At 38.8% G+C, this 23,784-nt stretch overlaps 1 protein-coding gene across 1 annotated transcript in view; it reads left to right on the forward strand.

The window, feature by feature from the left end:
* The window catches only part of plxna1a (plexin A1a), a 245,298-nt gene that overhangs the window by 100,651 nt on the left and 120,863 nt on the right, over positions 1-23,784 (forward strand). The window contains exon 4 of the mRNA XM_067370392.1: positions 19,193-19,324. Within this exon, the coding sequence (XP_067226493.1) occupies positions 19,193-19,324 (132 nt within the window). The remainder of the gene's footprint in view (positions 1-19,192; positions 19,325-23,784) is intronic.

The raw sequence follows: 23,784 nt of genomic DNA on the forward strand, positions 1-23,784 counted from the left end.
AGCTGGCTTGTTCTTCTTCTTGGCCAGTTCTGGTTATTCCCATGTGTCAATTTCTTTAAGATTAATAGAAGCCCAGTGCGTGTAGCCTCGGGCGGCCTCCTCTCAGGGCTTCTCATGGCCATTCATATTCATTTACAACCTGCGTGTGGCACCACGGGAGCGAAGCCGGATTGACACGTGCACGCACACACACGTACATACACTGCCATGTGCGACTGGCAAGTTATTGTAGCGGAACATACATACACCGAGATCCTGAGAAGACATGCCAAACATGGCAGCTGTTCAAGGGGAACGAAGAAAACAAACCATTTGTTGGTGTTCACAAAACCATTTTGTATTAAATCTTTGTCTATATATTTTGTTCTCTTCATCTAGTTTTAAAGGGATAGTTCACTATCATTTATTAATCACTCTCTTGTTGTACCAAACCTATATCATTTTCTTCTTTCCCTACAATGAAAGTTGTGGTCAAGCTTCAAGCTTCAGTGCCTGTCAAAGTCCAAAAATGAAAAAGCACTATAAAAATATCATGAAAGGGGTGTTTACTGCGGTAGTTCTGTGTGAGGAACAGACCTGGAATGAAAATTCTCCCCTTAGATTTAATTTGTGTGATTTGAATATACAAATATTAAATTTTTTGCAGCATGACTGGTCATGGGACAGGGTTATTATAGGTTTGAATATTTAATTTAAGTTATATTTTTATTCTTTTTCAGTTTTTTTATCAAGTATTCAATTCAATTTAGTTTTTTTTTTTTTTTTTTTTGCTGTTCACTCCTTCATTGTTATACAGAAGAGGATTAGGGCCAAGCAATAATAAAAAAAATAAAACCATCTCGAGATTAAAGTTGTTAAATTTCGAGAAAAAACTTGTTAAATTTTAAGAAAAAAGTCGAGATAAAATGTTGAGAATAAAGTCATTAAATTACGAGAAAAAACTTGTTAAATTTTAAGAAAAAAGTCGAGATAAAATGTTGAGAATAAAGTCATTAAATTACGAGAAAAAACTTGTTAAATTTTAAGAAAAAAGTCGAGATAAAATGTTGAGAATAAAGTCATTAAATTACGACATTTTATCTTGACTTTTTTTCTTGAAATTAACATTTTTCTCATAATTTAACAAATTTGTTCTCGTAATTTACCAACTTTATTCTTAACATTTTATCTCTACTTTTTTCTCGAAATTTATCAATTTTTTTTCTCATAATTTAACGAGTTTATTCTCAACATTTCATCTCGACCTTTTTCTCAATTTAACATTTTTCTCATAATTTAACGAATTTGTTCTCGTAATTTAACAAATTTTTTCTCATAATTTAATGACTTTATTCTCAACATTTTTATCTCGACTTTTTTTCGAAATTTAACAACTTTAATCTGGAGATGGTTTTATTTTTTTATTATTGCTTGACCCTAATCCTCTTCCGTATTGTTAATTGTTCTTAATTTTTAGTTTTATATTATACCATGTTTCAAAAACTTCAACTGTGGCCATTTTAATTTATTTTATCTAGTTTTGGAGTCATTATAAAATGCATTTTAGTTTAGTTTAGTTTTCCCAGTATTTGTTTTGTTATAATTTAGAAATGTTCGTTTTTGGTCGTTGACATCTTATGATCTCAATTCACTTTTGTTATACAAGAAAAGAACATCCTGCTAAACATTTGCTTCTGAAAACTGGAGCAAACAGGTTTTGAACAACATGAATGTGACTAAATGATGTCAGGATTTTAATTTTTGTGTGAACTATCCCTTTATATCGCACAAGTCTCCTCTGCGGCTTAGTCACATTTTTAACAACTCAGCTTTTACGAACGACCATCAATCCCTCCATTTTATTGGTGCGGTGGACTTCTGAAGACATTCGTTGTGGGTGAACCCTCGCGCCGGAGAGCAAGAGAGATGAAGAGGATGCGAGACTCTTGGCAGGGAGGTTGAGTTCTGCGGTTTCCCCTCGCTACCGGAGACCGGGATCAGGTTCAGCCTCAGATTAGATTAATGCCCGAGCTTCCTGTAATTGATGGATGGATTGATTCAGGCTCGTTTGTTACTTTGTAGCATACGCTAAATGAATTGGAGGATGAGATGAGAGTCAGCAGAAGCCGCTGTGGTTTCACACACACAAGCGTTCACTCTTTCTCTTATACTTCATTGTATAGGACCATTATGATCTCATCATTCCCTGTGGACAAGTCCCCAAAGACCAGAAAGCCCATAATGCGTTTGATTTAATCCATCTGTAAATGGCCGGTGAATGAATGAGACGCATCATTAGTGGTCTATCAGGTTACCAGGCTGCTTTCTTTACACTTGAACAATACGTTTTATGCCTTTGAAGGTCTGGGTGGGTGTTTTTGCTATCTCGATACATGAGAGGATGAGACGGTTGGTGAAAAAGTTGCGCCAAAACCCTTTTATCCTCGTACTAGATGTTTCAAGAAGTGCTTGTGGGTAGTGTGTAGTTGCTCATGTGTGTGTTTGTAGGCGAGAAAAGGGGGTTGGGGGGAAATCGCTTGGGTTTTTTTGGCAGGCTCATGTCTGTTAGGACATTCCTCTCGCAACCACAAAATGACTTACTTTCCTGCTTCGCTCTCTTTTTTCCACTCGCTGTTTGTGTGGCTCATGTTTTCCCAGGGATTCTGACCCCCCTCGGATGGGGAAGGCGGGACATGGGCGGAGTTACACGCGTATGTCGCAACATCTGTGTGGGAACGTTTGTTTGTCATATATAAACATTCGTTTGGAGGTAGCTTTGAGTTTGGGTGCATTATATCCTACCAGTTCCAGTCTCAGAGGCGTCTTGCACAAAACCCTTCCCCCCTGCTCCGCTATGCCTGTCAGGCCTATCGTAAACAGCCATAACTCAGAGTTCGGCTGGCCCGGGCCCTTTTTCTCGTCCCGCTTTGCCATCGAAGTGCAGACGACACCAGGAATGTGGCATTGTGTAATTGTGTATGGCTGCTTTAAATGGCAATTTGAAGCTCTGGTGGCTCTGTAATTAGTGGTGCGGTCCCTCTGGAGCGGGCTTATCGTTTCCTTTGTAATTACACATCTGAATACAGCGGTGTGCATGCATGCGGCAGGCCTCTCTTATCGCATGTCGACGCACTGGTCGTGCGGAGCCAGGCTCATTGCTGCCCTGCACCGTGCGACCATGACAAAGGTTATTGAAGAGGAGGGGGACGAATGAGGCAGGGGTTAGAATCGTCTGCAGCGGGGGCGATAGCATTAACGGCAGCGCTCTTGGGTTAGAGATACGACTTTTGCCCTTCAAAGTGTCAGTTTATAGCTCTGCTGGGGTATTAATTTTGCGTTTTTATGGCTAGATATGTTAAAACGTTAAGCAGTGCATGCTTTAATGGTGGAATATGAGTTTTTTTCACATTTTATCTGTTGATTGTGGTGGAAATTCTGCAGTGTGGAATGTTTTCGTAAATTGAAATGCCAAGACAACTATAAGCAAGTCATAATTTAGTTGATTTCCCAAGTCTTAGTTCCAGTAGTGTATCTTTTAACCTAACAATCAGAGGTAATGATTCTTTAAACTTTAATCTATGACCTTGTTCTAGCCTTAGTGTCAGCATAAAGGATGTATACCGTTATATAGTGTTTCTCCCTTGTATATTCTACCTTTTTTACCTTTGTTTGAACTGTAGGTACCCTTAGAAGCACTTCTTTCCCTGTCTGCTGAAATTGCTCGTTTTTCTGGTGTCTTCAGTCATGCAGGAGCCCCTTTACATGCTGCAGTAGGTTAATGATTTAGTGTCTATTGTAATACAGAATGAAGGCCTGGAGTAAAGGGAGAAAGAGAGAGAGAGAGGATATAGGAGAAAAAGAGAGGGTAAAGAAATAGGTGTTTACGGGGAATGTGTGGATTAAAAGCCATAATGTTGATGGATTGTTTTAATTTGCTGGCCTGTGACCACAGAGAGGGAGAGACACAGATGCTCAGGGACTCCATTTGCTCTCACTCCATCTACTGGCAGGAGGCATCACTGCAACTAAACCCAGTTAAACATCCCCAAAATTGGCCCTGTGCATGAGATTGGAAGCTGATGAAATAAGATGTTTTACAATGCTAGAGATGATTTTATTATCTGCTTGAAAGGTCAACTTATAGCTTATAGACCAAGGTGCAGTCCTAGACAGTTGTACCTTTTTGTCTTTAAAAGGTTGGTCACAAAAATACAATGCGTGTTGGTGTCTTGTAGTGTATTTTTTAAATGTATCTTCATGAGTCAGTCAAGAACTAAAAGTTAGGCTTTTCATTCCTTAAAAAATTAAACATGCTACTAGTTTTGTCATGCTAGCATACATAACCCAATCTCTGAATGAAATGGCAAAAGAGCCATTTTATAGTGGTACGGATCATTGTAAGAGGCTTTTAGTGTGTTTTTCTGTTTTAAATAATAATAAAAAGAAGAATATATGAATATTTTATAGTAGTCACTGTAGCTGTGGTAAATGTGTTATTTTGGCCAAAACAGTGGTTACCTGAGTAAATGTTTTGTTAAGTGTATTCCTGCTTTCATACTTCTCTGCCCCCTTTTTTTTTGTTATTTTAAGCTTTCATATTACTCTCTGCAAAATATGAGCTAAAAATCCCATGACAATGAGACATAGCTGTTATCACTATACTCTATACAGTGTTTAGTGAACAGCTACATGCTAGCAGCCTCTGAGGTAATCATCACTGACCCTGCCTGACCGGCTGCGCCTCCACACTAAGCGGTTAGTGTGACGCTGCATTAGTGACCCTTTGTGTCCCGTGCGGTGCGGAGTGTCACTGAGGGTTACGCGGAATACAGCAGCTTAGATGGGCATCTAGCACCACAGTCATGTTCCTAGTCCTTAAAAATAGAGCTATGTTGAGCAAAATGCTATTTTTTCTAGCTTACTTACTGTTATCCTGTGGGCTCATAGTTTGTGTCATTAGCCACAATGTCAAGATCCAGTTCTCAAAAGTCTTGTGAACAAATCTTCATTATGTGTTTTATGGCCTTATTTCAGTGACTTGAACATACAAGTTGCTCGCATATTATTGTAGCAGAGTATTTGTTGAATATAGTATAATCAGACTTTAGCCATGAAAATGTTATAAGTAACTGAAATGTCAAAACAACCCAGAAAACACCTCAGACCGCAGGGGGTTAAACTAATTGTCAGTCTCTTGTGTGGAGATTATGTAGTTGTTGCCTATATAGAGCTTTTTCAATTCAGTCAGTTTTCAGGTTCCATTTTAGTTTACACTCATAAGGTAGCTGCCTATGTAGACAGTGAAGTGACTTTCTAGGATTTGAAACCGAACTATTGTGAATGTTTTGAATGGTTGTCCCCAGCTTGGGATTCTAGTGTGCTGATTTTTCCTTTTTTTTTTTTTTTTGGACTAGCTTAACCATTACCAGTTTTGGTGGTGGACTAGTATGATGTCACACTCTTATTATTTATTTTATTTTATTTTATTTTATTTTATTTTATTTTATTTTATTTTATTTTATTTTATTTTATTTTATAATAATATAATATAATTATTTTATTTTATTTTATTTTATTTAAATATATAATACATTTTAACACTATTATTCAAAAGTTTAGGGTCGGTAAGTCTTTTATGCTTACCAAGGCTGCATATATTTGATCACAAATGCAGGAAAAATGGTAATTTTGTCAAATTAATACTATTTAAAATATATATATATATATATATTTTCTATTTGAACATATTTTGACATAGATGGAAAAGCTGAATTTTCAGCATCATTACTCCAGTCTTCAGTGTCACATGATCCTTCAGAAACCATTCTAAAATGCTGATTTGCTGCTCAAGAAACATTTATTATTATCAATGTTGTTTGATTTGAAATAGAAATATTTTTTAACATTATAAAAGTATTCACTGTCACTTTTGATAAGTTTAATCAAACTTTTGAATATAGTGTACATACAAATCTACCTTAAAATCTTATGACCTAAATGTAATATATAATGTACATTTAGCCTATTATATAATACAAGCACGACCGTCAATCCAATTCCTTTTAACCTCTCGACGATGCTGAATGAGTTCTTTAGTTTAGCAAACAAATCGCTCGAGTGGGTGTAAATATCACTCACTTTCATGTTTTTTTTTTTGTTTTTTTTTTTGCACAACCTACAAAAATCGCTCGATGCCATTGTTGCTTCTGCAAACCGTGGATCAATGCTACAAACCAATACAAACTAAGCCTGTCTGGAGTTTTCGCATCGCTCTGCAAAAGTACGTCACCCAGATTGTTGATCTGATTGGTTGAAGGACTATCCAATTGCGTGAATAATGTTCGTTGATCACGCCTCTTGCTCAGTAGAAAATACATAAAGACTTCCCAGACCAATGTTCAATTTTAAATTGAGCTTGGTCTGGTGATAGCCAGACAAATTTTTTGGCATGTTGGATTAAAAATCTAACGGGCATGGCGCTGCTGCTTGTTCCGAAGCAGTTGTTTCTGTAAGATTTATTCTTGCTTGAGAGCAATTCTTTTATACTGATGATTTTTTGTCTTATTTGCCTCTCACCTGTCTCATGTCATCTAACAGGTTTTGTTTCTTCATTTGCTGCAGGTGGTGTTGAGACACATAGCGTTCTCTTCTTAGACCTTCCTAGATCACCCGCTAAAAACATCCCACTGTTCTGGCTCTCTCTATACAACTGTTCACGCACATGCAAAACAAGACATGCATACACAATTCATGATTTATGCTGGCAGGAATTTTCCTACAGTGGGTGATATTCTCGTGTCGCCCAACACTTTCTAGCAGAAAGGGAACCTGGAGTTTCACTCTCATTAGCATACTCTCATCTATGTGTGCGAGAGAGACAGAAATAAGAGAGTACAAACTTGAATCTAGGTCGTGTAACAATATGTCGAGCTACAGTTTGCTGATACCCATCGGAGACAGTGTGTCGCGTGTTTTATCTTGTGTGTGTGTGTTTCTTTTTTGTCAGTGCCAGTGATAGATGCCTGTGATCATGAGTTTCTGCTGTGTATCAGGGCTATCTGTTCATGTGTGTCTGTGTGCATGTGCTTTGAGGATGCTGACAGTGCATACTACTCAAGAGTGTGTGTACACGAGCAGCGAGTTTGTGAATCATTTCAGTTTGCAGTAAGTGCATTTTTCGTTATGCAGTCCTGAAGTAGATTTTTTTTAATATATATAAATCTTATGTGTGACATTGACCATGTCATGTTTCATTGGTTGGAACTGTAAAGGTCATGACCTTTGAGATATTTCTACCTCATAGTGGCAGCTCATAAAACCCTGAGAATCAAAAACAACAAAACAAAACTGGCTAAGTTATCTGAATAAGTTATCATATCAGCTCTCATTAGGTATGTTTACATGCACTCATTTATGTCAGTCTGAATAAATCCAATCAGAAGTTCTGTTTATAAGAACTCTACACTTTGCAATCTGATTTACATATTAGTTTATATGTGTATTGCGTGTATCCCGACCAAAACTTGCTCGGTCGATGCATTCAGAACCAGAGAAAGTCTGTGCAATAATGTCACCAGAGCTACCGTGAGTATAATTTTATGTATACATTTTATTAAAAATGAAGTGAAGCTTACACATATTAGAATAGCTTTTTAGCAAATATTTAATAGAATGTAAAACATGTTTTCACTGCACATGCTTGCAATACATTTTTGAATCCAATTGAGAAAATACTCTAATTCAAGAATTTACATGCTTATTTTTTCTTATAAGATTATTTCAGGTCCACACCATCTACTATACTGAAATTTAATTTGGTTGTACCCGATAGCCTCGTGGGCAGCGCTACGACATGTAGCATGGTTGCGTTTCAGGCGACTCGATTTCGAGTCTTAGTCTCTGACTTTTTCCGATCACGTCACCCTCTCTCTCCCACTTTGCTTCCTGTCTTCTCTTACTATAAAGGCAAATATTCCAGAAATGCCATCAGTGTAAATGTGCTGTAAGAATATAATTAAATAGTTGTAGTAATGTATACTACAGTATGAAACCAAACTGTATTTCAATGCTTCACAGCCTTGTTTTCATCAGCATCAAATTAAATATGCCATCCACTCTGACTGTAGGTATATCTAACAGCTTCTCCCACCATCTTTTCTCTCAATATTGTTAGACAATTTCTAGAAAGCTTCCTCTCAGTAGTGTTAGGATAATGCTTAGAAAGTAGCCTTTGTTTGATAATGTTAGCGTAAAAACATCTAAGCTAGCTTACCTCTGACTAATGCTAGAATAACTATGTCTAGAAAGTTAGCCCTCCTCTCAATAATGTTTGTATAACAAAGCTCAGAAAGCTGTCGTGCTATTAGCATTAGCATAACATAAGTTAACACAACATAAGGTTGTGAATGTTATGTTTGCGTTAAGCAGATGTGGTGTACAAGGAGGCTCTGGGTGCACACGGAATTCACTTTAGCATGAGGATTTATTAAAGGTGCCCTCTAATGAAAAATTTAATTTATCTTGGCATAGTTAAATAACAAGAGTTCAGTACATGGAAATGACATACATTGAGTCTCAAACTCCATTGTTTCCTCCTTATATAAATCTCATTTGTTTAAAAGACCTCCAAAGAACAGGCGAATCTCAACATAACACCGACTGTTAAGTAAAAGTCGGGGTGTACGCCCCCAATATTTGCATATGCCAGCTCATGTTCAAGGAATTACACAAGGGCAGCCAGTATTAACGTCTGGATCTGTGCACAGCTGAATCATCAGACTAGGTAAGCAAGCAAGGACAATAGCGAAAAATGGCAGATGGAGCGATGGTAACTGACATGATCCATGATAACGTGATATTTTTAGTGATATTTGTAAATTGTCTTTCTAAATGTTTCGTTAGCATGTTGCTAATGTACTGTTAAATGTGGTTAAAGTTACCATTGTTTATTATTGTATTCAAGGAGACAAGAGCCGTCGTTATTTTAATTATTAAACACTTGCAGTCTGTATAATTCATAAACACAACTTCATTCTTTATAAATCTCTCCAACAGTGTAGCATTAGCCGTTAGCCACAGAGCACAGCCTCAAATTTATTCACAATCAAATGTAAACATCCAAATAAATACTATACTTACATAATCCGACGCATGCATGCAGTATGCATGACGAACACTTTGTAAAGATCCATTTTGAGGGTTATATTAGCTGTGTGAACTTTATGTTGTTAAAGGCAAGCGTGAGCTCCGTGGGCGGGGAGCGTGAGCATTTAAAGGGGCCGCATCCTGAATCGGTGCATTTCTAATTATGCCCCAAAATAGGCAGTTAAAAAAAATAATTAAAAAAAATCTGTGGGGTATTTTGAGCTGAAACTTCAGACACATTCAGGGGACACCTTAGACTTATATTACATCTTGTAAAAAAAACGTTCAATGGCACCTTTAAACACTTTTTCAGATATGCAAAATGAGTGCTAACTCCTCAGCAGCAAGTACACAACCGAACATTCTAGAGCTAATTTGCATAAAATGTACTGACAAGTGCTATAGCCAAAAGGAACAAGCATACGTTGTCTCTTACATGTGATTGGTTCATAGGAAAACACAAGAATACCACAGTGACAGTTCCACATATCTACATCAGAGCACAGATATGGCTATTGATGGAGTTTTGGGTGGACAAATTGAGTTTTTTTTCAGTGAACAACAAGCTCTCTCTCTCCCTTTCTGATTAAGGATCCCAAACAGATGCGTAATGAACAGCTAACAGGAAATGATGACCAAATGTTACCTGCACAACTAATCTATAGGTATAATTGGAAAGGAAACACGTCCATTCATGTTTAATCTGTCCTGCGGTTCCCTCTTGTAAATGGAGGCACATCCATAGCATCTAACATTAACATCGTTTAGCCATTTCTTCAGAGACGGCTCTTTGTAGTGCTACACGCTTGTTTACACCCCTCTGGCATTTCACGCTGCATAGAATGTTCTCTCGGGTCCGCAGGATTCCATTTGGCGCTGGTCAGCGCTGCAGAATGTCGATGTTGATGATGTTTCTGTTAGAAATATGTGCGGCCGGGTGGAATGCTGTAAACGGATAAGCATCTTTGAAATGTGCTCCTTTCCGCCGTGGGTCTGCGTGGAAGGTTAAGTGTCTCGATGTGCATTGACATTTACTGTAGACGAGCAACTTAATTGGCAACACACACTTAGCCACCTCCGCACACACGCACATAAACATTCTCAAATTTAATTTCCATCCGTCTGTGAAATTTATGAGCCAAACAGAAGATTGAATAACCCACTTCGGATCTGTAGACGAACACTCGTGTTTAAGAATGACTTGAAGGCATTAGTAATGCAGAGATGTATATTAATGTATAAGTATTAATCGTCAGACATCTCCATCGTGTGTGACACTTATTTTACTCTAAGGAATATTCAAGACCTTGATCCCAAATGGACATTTTCCTGGAAGTCAGGCTGCTTTATACAGCCAGTTCGCTTTCAAATAAAGTGCTTTTACCCTTTCATAAACCTTAAAGACTCAAATCGATCCTGTTTTGTGCTGGGTTTTTATAAGATGTGTCATGAACGGCTTTATATCATTTCAGCCCAGAAGTAAATAGCCAATGAAACACACCTTTATCCAGGTTCGTTATTATTTTCAACAGCCAAAAAAGTAGCCAATGTGTCCAAGCACTCTGTATGATAATAATGTTTACCATTTCCATCAGCGCTTTATTGCGCTATTGGGCTCAGGACTGGCTGAAGGCAATGCTTTGCTTCACAGAGTGAGCTCTTCCATGGAGAAGGCTTCACTGGGATTATTTTGACCTGCTCACCCTCTGCAGATTGTATCTTGCATCTCTCTCTCTCTCTAGTTTTCAAGCACCGGCAGGTAGTTTGTCCCCATGGAGCCCGTCCTCAAGTGATCCTTTTCCTCAGAGCTCAAATGCAGCGTTTTCTGTGTGCTCAGGTATGTCAGATTGTCTTGCAGAGGTGAGATTGGGAAAATGCCGCACTCTCTCTCTTCGCTTTGATGTGTCAAGTACATTCACATCCTTATGAAAGAGTTTTTGTTTGGGTTTGTCAGTATTATTGCCTCACTCCATTGTTGCAGATGGCATTTCGGTGACACTCGCTGAGAGCCACCATTGAGGATTACAGACCCTTGTCAAACAGCATAGCTTGTTGCGTAGCATGTGACCCTCAAAAGTGACACAAGGTTTGGGCAAATATTTCTAGAACCATCTGATTGCACCGTTAGTACCCTAAAAATGTAGCTTGTTATGCTCTGTTTGCAACGCTGACCCATATTTTGTCTTTACAGAATTTTTGTGGAGCTTGCTATAGTGGCGGTGTTCACCTATAGCCAAGCACCTGTTTGTAGCAAATAAATTTAGCCAACCTGATAAATTAAGGAAATATGGAAAAATGGAAAATATATATATATAGGACACACACATATTTTTGATTCAGTGTGCCTCATATGGAAGTTGTGGACGGTAATAGAAAAGCTAAGAATCTTGGAGTTGTGGTGCTCATACGGGCGACATATTTTCAAATCTGGCAACACTTCCTAGTTTCCTATTTAGTGGAATATTGAGGAAAATACCTTGAGAACCCCATCATTATGTGGTAATGCAGTCATGAGTTGATGAAGTTGTGGCATTTTCACTCACAAACGAGCTGTTTGGATCTCCATTTAGCATTTGGAGATGATATATAGGCAGGCACAATCTGTAGTTAAAGAAATCATTGCCAGAGGCTTCCCTAATGACTATTGGTATTCCAGTGTTATGCTGAGCTCCATAGCATCCCATTTATTCTGTATTTTTGTCCGCAGCTCGCTCTTGTCAGAGGTTTGAGTGTATGAGAAGTGGCCTGGCAGTTCCAGCGTGCAGTTTGTGACAAATGGAGATGACTTAGGAGTTGCTTTCATACTCACTGCAGGGCAAACTCCCATTTTTTCCACCTAGTTTTAACCGCGCAGTCCGTCTTGCTTGACTGCCGGTGTGCGTCTGTTGTGTCAAGAGGACCTGAAGGGGGGAGGTCTGAGAGAGGAAGATAGAGAGCGGGAGAAAGCGGATGGCGGAAATACGACAAGTAGGAAAATAGAAATGAAATTCCTCTCAATGCTCCAAGGAGCCTTCGAACCTGGGGCCAAATCAGATATTGCAAGGGAAGTGGAACGAGCTCGAATGAGCTTGAGCTGCTATCTGTTGCACAAACTGTCGTAATGAAACGTTTACGGTTGGGGTTAGAAAGCCATCTAGAGACCTCTATGATTAGCTTGTTCTCCCTTCGCCCAGGTTCCTCAGACTGCCTAGTTCCCAATGCCCACGAGGTGAACTTGTTTTCCCCGTAAAAAACCCATCTGGGCCGATGAGTATATTTTGTCTGTGCCGCACAACAAAGTTCTCCCTCGGTGAGGATTCTGAGTCTCTTCATGGCTTTTGACCTGCTGCCTCCGATACACAAGTTGTTTTTGCATCTCCAGGAAGAGGATTAGCATAGCGGGACAGTTGAGCTTTGTTTAATTAGCATGTCTAAGTCATGCTCTGTAGAAGCATCTGGTGGGTAAAAAAATGGTTTAGTTTACTGACCGATAACATTATCGTATTAATCATGCATCATAAGCCAAGTACACCCTACAAAATTGTTAGCAACAGTGTTGGTACATACAGCTCTCTCCATTTTGAATCTTACCTATAGCTGAAAGATCCTATTTTTACCTCTTGTTATCTACAGTGCTGAGCCCGTTCGCCCTCTTCGTTGCGTAAGCCTCCTCTGCCTGTCCCAGGGGTGCTCCCCGAGCCTCTTCCTCCAGGCTCGCCGGGCTTCTTCTCAGGGGAACCATCCGGGACGGACAGCGGTGGCAGCGTGTTGGGCTAGCGTGGGCAGAGCATGGGCCTTCCGTCTCATTAATTAGCCAGTGATTGCGCTCAATCAGATGCAGATCTTTACTTCAAGGGCTGCATATCAAAGGCAGGAATCTGGCGGCTGGTTTATTATTCACAGGGAGACCTAGTTATGTCAAGAGCATGTGAGTGGAGCTTGTAGCAGCGGCGGGGGTGAGTGGTGGAGGAGATGCTGTACCCATGGAGAAACTGAAAGATTAAAAAGGGTGGAGGCTGAGACATGCCTGCTGCTCTCCGGGGACTAAGCATCGACTCCCCTTCTTCCTTTATTATTTCCCCCCTCTTCTCTCGCTCATGCCGTCTTTCCCTCTTATCATTTAGTCACCGTGATGCCGCACACGACAACACAAAGACCGAACAGATGCGACACTGATCTTCGGCGTCTCCAGCTGGATTATACCCCTGGTTTATTCAAGCCATTCAAGCATTCAAAGACAAACCTGCTCCTGTTTCCTTGTCTTATTAATGATGAAACTCACCGGGGAGTGGGCATTGGGTCCCCGGGAGCCGCACAGTGGCGTACCATCATTGTGCCCACTGGGACTGTCTGTCCACGGCTGTTTTTTTGGCCGGTGTCCTATAGAGAGAGCAGCAGCATGGCAGAGAAAGATGATTAATTTCACAGAGTAATCTGTCACGCTGATCAAGCCCAATGAGTTTGTGTGTACCAGGTTCTGTTCTTGCCGGCAAGACTCAGACTGTGAAGTCAGCAGGTGCCATGGGAAGTCTTGGATGCCCTCCAGAAAAGGGTCAAAGAGGCTGGAGACGCTTGCACTAAGCGACTCTTCCTGTTTCTCAAGGCCTTCAGAGGGTACAGCAACATTGTACTGTTACTGTATAGCAGACTTGTGCAAACTCAATATTGTATAATTGGCTCCTTTTCATGACTTGGCGACTTTTTAAGGCTCCAAGGCTTTTTAAAATATTTTTTATTAGTATTATTATTTTTAATAGGCCTTTTGTCAATGTGTGTGTGTGTGTGTATGTATATGTATATATTTGATATATTTTTTACTAGTGGGTGCAGGACAGTAGTTCATTTATGTAAGTGAGGATAGCAAAATAAAGTAAACAGTGACACATTATACCCAATAATTCTTCATACAGTGGACTACCAGTAAAACTGATAAAAATTTAGGACCAAAAATGATTCAGACACTTTGACCTGACCATGTTACCATGTGTTATCTGACATAATTAAGATACATTTTTTCTGACACAGTTAAACTCTGAGATCTTGTCATATTTTATTACCATTTTTTTAACTATAGTGAATAAACTATAATAATGAATGAAATGTTCAATGTGTCTTTTTTGACTCTTTTTTTTTTTGCTTTCAAACAAGGCTATGTTTAGCAAAAATTCACTTTTTGTCTTGATAAAGTTAGCTTTATGATTAATATTTGAATTCTACTTCCTTACACTGAAATTCAAACTGCAAATCAGTATCCCATGTTCTACCTAAATTAACATTCCAGAGTTGAATTGGAATTTAAAATACATTAAATGAGTTGAATATATATTTTAATTCAAATATATACTTGCACAGCACTGATATATGTTTTCCATTTGCAACATTACCTCTTAATTTAATGTGAACAACCAAATTAGAATGATGTGAGGAAAAAAGAAACACTGAAGTCAAACTGCAGCAGCAGGACAAAAAGAGCCTGTAGAATACCCAGCATGCTTTCAATTCTGCATTTCAAGTCAGCATCCTTTATTGATCATACTCCAGCGCGTTGATGTCAAGACACGAAATGTCCGAGAGCGACCTCATGGTCCGCACATTATCCGTGGCTGAGAGGGCACTAATGAAATTGGATTCAGGCTCATCTGGAAAGTGCCCTCCTGTTTTATTTAATTAGCCAAATGTCTCCGTTCCCCATCCAAGCTGGAGTAAAATGTAAAATGATTTTCAACAACGGAGAATTGATGGGTCGCCACAGTCTCCGGCAGAGAAACGCCTGGGTTTTGTGACAAAACTCCTGTCAATCATTCACTCCACCAAAGCTCTGATGGCATTTCAGTATATACTGAAATTTAGAGCTGCCTGACAGGGACAGCCTTCTTTTTCTTTTCTTTTTTCCCCCCATTCGAAGGCTTACATAAGACATAGCCACAAGCTCTTTTATGTCTACGACAGTTTATCATTGCACTGACTGTTGACCTCGCTGATGTCATAAGGTCACATACAAATTCAGATGTGCTTTACCAGAGACGCTGACAAGATTGAAAAGGCCGGACCTGTTTCAATTTGCTCTGAAGCTGTCAAGAGTGACCCTTCATTGAACCATGGTCCACCTTAATTATTGTTCATCCATAAACCGGCATTAAGGAAGACTGCAGGGCTCTGTTTCTTAATTTATAGGTTCCTATTTTAGGTTATTACCCATTGCACTCATTATGTGCAGTGTGTAGCAAGAGGCTAGACAGGTTTGCTTCTGTCCTGAAATGATTCTGTCATGACTTACCATAATGGGACCATAAACATAAGAGGATAATGCAAGTAGCAATCATGGAACATATTCATCTAATAAGAAGGTGTGAATTCAATATTTGTTTTAGTATGAATGATTTGAGTGCTGCACATAGGGAAGTCGTTCCCAAGGACATTCACTGGTTTTTAGTTTAGTTTAAAGGTGAAGCATCATTTAAAGGTACATTACAAAATTCTGTGCTCTCTATTGACCTCTGTGGTTGAAACATAGAATTGCAAGTTACTTGTTACATTATTAGTATTTTTTTTATTCAGTTGTACTTTGGCATTGTTAGACAAATCTGATGGTTTGATATGTAATATTGAAATATATATATATATACAGACATTTTAAATAAAAGTATATATGTTATATTTAAATTATAGAATTAAAATTTTGTATTTCAATATTACATATCAAACCATCAAATTAAAAATGATCAATTAAAATGTTATATTAAAAAAAATTGATAATTTTTAATCTATTATTTGTACTGTAAACTTTTATCGTAGTGCTTCTGTGATCATTTGGGCTGTTTATGTAATTATGTCTTTGTGCCAGTCAATAACCGTCAGAAATGTCACTGTATTTGTCAAAAGGTTACGTCTTTAAACCACAGTGTTCTCTTACCCAGGAAGTGACTGAAAATAAGATCTAAAGCAGAGACAGTAACAGTAACCCTCTGGATTAAGGTGCTTTGGGATTCAGCAGCAGTCAGTAGGGAGAACTGGATTTGTTTTTGTTTTTTCACCTTCCAACTTCATCTCTCCTGACACCTTTATTGAGGCAGTGTGAGATAGAGGGTTCACTAGCTCTTCCTGCTTCTTCCTGTTAAGAGGAAGATGGGCCATATGCCAAGAATCTGCAATTTGAAGAGTCATTGCACAATTATGTCAATCCGCACAACTCTTAAAAAGGGCGGGGAATTGCAGATGGCAACTCTTGCTCACCCTTGAAGAACAATTATATATGTTTATCCTATTTAATCAGTTTCATATGGCAGGGACACTTGCAAGGGAGTTTGTTAGTTGCATAGTCCTAAAACTTAAACATGTTAATCAGGTCCAAAAAATGGCAATAAACCAACGCATAGCAGTTGCCAGTATTTTTAGATTAGTATTCCTGTTAAAGCGTCTCCCTCCTGTCGTGCATTCTCCTGCTTGGACACAGGGGAAGGTCCCTTCTCTCTCTCTTCCAGCTCGGTCCCACTGCAGGAACTTCAGCATTGCTTGGCAAGAGTTCCAGAAGGATTGGCTGAGAGAGAGGATGTGCTGTCCTTGAGCTGTTATCTGCCACTACTTCATAATGAATCCTGTCCTGTGGGAGTAATGCTCAATGAAGTGATGGAGGGGGGAGCATGGACAACAGACTCCAACTCCCAGACTGCTTTGCTGTCATCTGATCCTCCATCACTCACTGAGTAACAATATACAGGGTTTCCACAATCACGGGGGAAACAATATTGTGTTACTCCCTAAAAAAGGAACTAATTGCATTACTTAGTTACTTTTTATGGAAAGTATTGTGTTACATTTGCATTACTTTTTCTCATCTGGACTGAGCTTGCTTGCTTGTTTCTTAATAATTTTTTTTTTTTTAAAGTAAAATGTAAAGGCCCTTTCAGTGAAATGAATAAGCCTCGGGCTGAAGGAAATGCAAATTAATGCCTGTACAGTAGAGGGCATACACCGCGGGTCCCCTTACATGTTAAGTCGCCATTTTGCACCTCCATGTTTCTACAGTAACCCTAAATGGACAAACTGCTGTACAGAGTGCGTTTGCTTGACTGTCTACTCTCTGCTGGCTCAGACGATGACGTCTTTGTCGTGTTGGTCACCATAGCTTCTCTTTATTGCAATTTGCAACCTCACCATTAGATGCCACTAAAATTTACACACTGCACCTTTAACATATTTCATTATTGTAGGTTTGTGTATTCTGAGTTTGCATTACATTTTATTAATGTTGAGGAATACTGAATCTGTTTTTGTGCAAGTGAGTACAGTAAATGCCTGCTCAAATTAGTCTTTACAACGCCTCTGCACTTACTCCCGATGTCTCTCAACATGGGGATAGGATAGGTGTCTGTCAATAAATAGGAAAACAAATTATTATTTGCTGCTTATTTGAAAAAATAACTCCGATATTTTGTTGTAAATTTAAAAGTAATGCATTACTAGTTACTTGAAAAAAGTAATCTGATTACATAACTCATGTTACTTGTAATGCGTTACCCCCAACACTGTTAATTTTTTTTTTTTTCCCCATATAAAATGTTGGGTCCCACTTTATATTAAGTGGCCTTAACTACTATGTACTTACATTTAAATTAATCATTTGATACAATGCACTTATTGTGTACATACATGTTTTTACATTGTACTTATATTTTAAAAACACCTGCATGTAATTACATCTGTAATTATTTTCTGTAATTACACTGTTGACCCATCCCTTACATCTTACCCTTACCCTTAAACCTACTTATACCACCAAACCCTTTCCCTACTCTTACCTGTATCCCACCTCAATAGCAGCAAAAGTGTTTTGCAATTCAGTATGAACCCAATAAGTACATTGTACTTATTTTTTGATGTAAGTACATAGTAGTTAAGGCCACTTAATATAAAGTGGGACCAAATGTTGTTCTATCAATTTTGGCAGTTTACATGAGGCCATGTCGCACAGCTTTAGGTTTTAGTTAAAGAACAGAACTGCTGATTAAGTTCACTCTATTTTCAGATGTTTGTAGATGTAATTTTAGTTCTCTCGATCCGGCTGCAGGGTTTGACCCAGATAGGCCACACTGTCGACTCCCAGGTGTGGGCAGCTGAAAACTTCCTGCAACTCTTTCATTCTGTGCTGTGGACCTTTCTGAGGGAAACCGAACTGCTTTCCTAGCTTTTGTGTTTTTGTAAGTGGGTCGGACGGTGCTCTAGTGTACTCCGGTGCTCCAGGCGCTCTCTTCATTAGCAACGGGGTGGTGTCAGAGGGCCCAGGTAATGCGCTCCCATGGCGCTCGGTGAAGGGGACGGTCATTAATCAGTGGGACACGGAGCCGGACCCGAGCACATCATTAGGCCATGAAACACCACGGGATGCGGAGGTCATGCTCCCCTGACCCTGCATCAATAAGGTCGGGGATGGTGACTTAAAGGAGGGTGCTGTTTTGGGTGATGCTAGGGTGGGCCAAACTGAGGAAGGAAGCAGAAATTGAGACTGCGTTTGTTATTGACCAAGATGCATTTATTTAGCATGGGTTGAGAGGGCTTAGGGCTGTCAAACGACTAATCACGATTAATCACACACAAAATAAAAGTTTGAGTTTGCCTAATATATGTGGGTGTACTGTGTGTAATTATATAAATGCAAACACATCCATGTATATATTTGAGAAATATTTACAAGTATATGTATTTATTTATATTTTTATTTTTATTTATAAATACATTTTTTGTACATAAATAACATATTTCTCTTAAATATATACATTAATGTGTGTGTATTTATATATGCATATTATTTACACACATTACTCACACATATTATGCAAACTCAAACTTTTATTTTGTATGCGATTAATCGCGATTAATCGTTTGACAGCCCTACTCCCTCTTAAGCATTGATGTGAAGGCGGCAGAGTTAAATGGCTATAATATACAGCTTAGAGAGACCCCAAACCAACAACTTTCTTTCAGTTTTCATTATAAATCCATTTTTCTACCTTCTAAAAGCCAGAATTTTGCACAAAGTGAACAGCAAATCTAATATTCTTTAATATTCAACGTATATCTTTGTTTCTTTCAGATCTTGGTGAACTCCATTACCCAGCCTGCACTGCTGTATGAGAATGTGGTGGTGAGCGAAGGGAACCCAATTTTGAGGGACATGCTGTTCAGCCCTGACCATCAATTCATCTATACGCTCACAGAAAAAGAGGTAAGACTTCAGGGAGTGTGCTGTTTGACCGTGATGGTCGACGTGTTTTATTTGGCTAGAATGTTCTGAGAAGCCCGACAGACAAGCTGTGCGGTTTGGTCACGCACCTTTGGAGTCCCCAGAGAAGTCAAATACAAAGGTAAACACACAGAGAATGAAAATGAAGAAACACATTTTCCAAACACTTGGTTGAAATGAATGGAAGTTTGAGATTTTAGATTCTTTGGTTCAGAGTAGCTGTTGTTTGCCTCGGTCCAAAGTGACTTACTGTATGTTAGATTTTAAGGTTTACATTATGTCAGTTCATGCTTTTCCTGGGAATCAAACCCAGTCTTTGGAGCCTTTACATCAAAAATATTTTTAAGATAATGAGAAACAGAAATTAATTTAAATGTGTCCAAACTTTTGTTTGATGAGTGTATACCGTAGCTGGGTTGAACTTCAATTTTAGAATTGTATGATTTTTGAAGATGCTGTACAACGCACACACACAAACAAAAACTGTTCAATATGTGTATTATTCAATGTGCTGTTTTTTATTCTGCACAGATTCACAAATGGTGAATTCGTTAGACTGTGTATGTGTGTGAGCATGTGTGAAAAAGAGAGACCCGGAACGTCTCCTGATTGTCTGCATGCGATATTCGACACTGTGTCAGCCCCCTTCCCACTTTTCCACACACACACACACACAAGCGGCGGCGCCTCTGGTAATTCACCACTTATCAGAGAAAATTGAGGAAGGGCTTCTCTGATCTTTTTTGATGGAAAAGAAAGCGTCCAAACCCCCCCATCACCCCTACCATCCCCCTTATCACTTAGACCGAAGGCTGGAGAATTCTCTCTCTCCTCTTTTTCTCCTTCCGTCTCGCTCCTTCCTTTGTTTTCCTCTCGCCTCTCTCTTTGTGCTTTCATGTTCTCCTCACTAAGGGCTGATTGGAGTGCTTCCTGTCTTCCTCTCATTAAAGGGCATTTCCTTCATCACCGTAACCCCATTCACTCTCCGCTGGCCCACACCGCCTCTGATTAGAGCACCGCACCACAGCGCCAGACTCAAAAAGTCCTTAAACCGTGATCAAATCCAAACCTGAAAGCATTTATTCTGACATTTAATGTCAGAGATTAAGAGGAAATACATGTGACAGAATCATTGCGAGCGTTTAAATAATGTAACGTGTTATTCAGATGTTTCTGCTTAGAAAAACATAAGAGAGCTTTTAGAGTGGAAATAGGGAGAAACTATCACGGAAGTTCACGTTGATGGCATGAAGATTGCTCTTGCGGAGGTGTTCTTTCCAGCTGAAGTCTGCAACAACATCCTTTGGTATTCATCGTTAACTAGATGAAAGAAAGCCGGAAGCACCCTCACAATGCTTTCAATAAAAACGCGTGTTGTGCATTAGAAAGATATTTGAATGCATTATAAAGCAATTTGATATGATCTTATAAAGCTTGTCCAGAACTTGTATAAATAATATTTTCATAAATCATTACTGTTGGTCACCCTTTACATATGTCTGTGGGTTTTGCAAATATTTAACCAATGAGCTCCATTGGATCCTCAAACTGTTGGTAAAACCCAACAGCTCGCCACCGCTCCACCCCGCCTCTATAATGAATGAAGTGCTGCGCGCAGTTTGTATCACAAACGGTTTGGCTTGTTTGCAATGCAAGGGTAAATAATGAATTAGTTGATAAACTCATTGAAAAACTTGCCCTGTTTGATTGACAGCTCCAGTGATTGTAAAGGGAGCGTTCTTTGATCGCTTTCTTTATATAATTTAATCACAATCTAAATAACAGATTAATTTTATCCTATTAAGAGAAAAAACATGAAGTTGACCGTTAGTCAACAATCTTCTGCGTTTGCCCTTTCTATGCACATTACAGGATCAGTCATTCGCTGGGCCTTGTGTCAATAAATGCTTTTATTTGACTAGCAAGGAAGTTTTCAGTTCTGAAACTTACAGGATAGTCTTATAGTACGATGACCTCTTATATGTCAAAAGCTCAAGGAAAAGTTGATTTCTTAATTCATGACACCTTTAATGAGAATATTATTAAAAAAACCAAACAAACATCCAAATGTATTACAGTACGTATATGTTATATTTGCTATTATAAAACGCAGTTCCTTGATTCTGATTGGTCAATAGCTGTGTTTTAATCACGATAAAACGCGGCTATGACCGCTTTACATAACGGTTCTGTGTATCACTACACAACATCCTTAGCAACCACTCTTAGCAGCGTAAACTGTATGTTCTCAATTGATATTGTTCATTGAAGCTTACAGTATTATGTAGAAGAGTGTTGTGAGAAAAAGATCAAGTGAGCGAGTTTATTACTTGCATTCAGATTAAGCATTTTCCTTCAGGTCAGTCCTATGTTCATAATAAAAAATCTGTTTAAATGTCCGATGTATTATCTTGTCCTTTTAACAGTTAAGGGGTTTTCCCATGGCTAACAGCACCAATCAACACATTTGTCAGTTGTGTCTTGTTCCGTGTTTATAATAATTTAGTCTTTTCAATGTAAAAGTCTTCGCTAGTGAGTGACACACTCATAAAGACAGTCTTTGCCACCATCTAATGCCGTGAAAATGTAAGTTTTGTTGCTGTTCACGGTCAGGGACTATTTTTTCCGGTGGACGGAAGGCTTTTAGAAAAAGTTTACTTCATGAAAGTTGCATTGATACATATTTTTGGCTTTATTATTTGTATTGTGTGGTAACTGTTTTATAAAAACAATAAGGTATTCGAGGCTAGTGCTGTATCATGAATAAGTCACGGCTGAAGGGGTTGCAACACCCTTCAGCCGTGACTTATTCACGATACAGACAACCTCGAGTACCTTGTTTGCTTACTTAATTGCATTGAAAATAGTGTTATAATGTCAATACTGTCAATAAAGTAATGGTCTTTAAAATAGACTTCTTTTTTTCTTTTGTAAAATATGCATTCTTGGTTTTTGTGTGGGGTTAAACATGACACAGATGTGTTCTTGTGAAATTCACTTTATAATCCACATTGTAATCATATTGTGTCATAAATAATTAAAGCTACAGTTAACAATACATTTTAGTTCTTATCTATTCATGGCTACACCTTTAAAGGGTCTAATGCATTATAAAACATGATTGTTGATCGTAGATTACGCTCTAGATGGCTCCATGAATAGATTAGTATTACAATGTATTATAACTGCTTTTAATTATTCACAAGAACATGCAACTGATTCTAAGGGTATTATGGATACATTGAGAATACATTTACAATGCATTATATATACAGACTTCATAAAAAGTGTTAATATTAATTTCCCAATAATTGATTTTCGGTGAACACAGATCTCACTAGCCCACGGGGCACATTCAAGAGTTCAAATGTACACCAGAAGTAAAAGACAAGGAGAAAACGTTCGTTCATTTGGGAGCTGACCTCGTATCACTCTGTAATTTACAAACCAAGCCCAGCTGCTGACCTTTAACCTCACTGGGACCCTTAGATTTCAGATCCAGAGTAGTTTACTGTTGAGAACAGTTGCTCACAGCACCGTTCTGCAACAGAGATTTAGTCTCTGAATGGAGGAGCTATTCTGACAATGTTAGATGATTTTGCCTCTGCTTTGAATTTATTTACCTTAATGGTTCCCAATACACACACACACACACACAGGCTAGATGTACACAGTCTAGATGTACAAAAACATGTTAGCTGCTCCAACACTGTTATCCATCAGCGCTTGGCGATAATTGTTTTTAATGTATCCACGTCTTCAGATGGAAAATGTTCTGTAATTGGTATAGATGGTTTCTGTATGAGTGCCTCTGATACGGACGGCGTGTAGATTGCATGTTGAGAGGGCGGGCTTGATAACCCTTCAACACATTAACTTGGTGCGAGGAGCGTTAGGCTAACGTTCTTTAAATGGAGCCGTGTGTATTCGCTCTGCGCTCGGACTGATATTGATTTAAGTGCGGCTGTAAATGGCTTTGTTGGGAAAGAAGGTTTTACGGAGGAAGAATATTTGAACTATTATACAAACGAGGGGGAGGTAGTACTTCTCTTGCAGGAAGTTGTGCACATAGCACTAGCGGTGGCCACACAGAGTGAAGAACTGCCTCTCTGGAGGTTGAGAGTGATTGTAATGGAGATGAGAGCAGTGATGCTGTGGTCAGTGTGCGGGTGAAAATGTAAAACCCTTAGGGTCAGATCATTGCTATGGAAGGAACGCCAACAGACAGGCTTTGATTTCTTTAGCTTATTTACTTTCTTAGTAAATGGTCCTGGTCTTTTTGTGGACAGTTCATCAGTGAATGTTAGTCTGAAGATAAAAATGTTTCATTTTGCGCCGCCTTCCTCTCTGAAGTAACTTTTCTGGAGATGTAACCAATGCTTGGTGATGCTATTAGTGTCTTGTGCAGTTAAAAAGGATTTTGTCAAGGATCGAAGTTGTAA

Source organism: Chanodichthys erythropterus, chromosome 20 (assembly GCF_024489055.1).
Source record: "Chanodichthys erythropterus isolate Z2021 chromosome 20, ASM2448905v1, whole genome shotgun sequence".
Lineage (NCBI taxonomy): Eukaryota > Metazoa > Chordata > Actinopteri > Cypriniformes > Xenocyprididae > Chanodichthys > Chanodichthys erythropterus.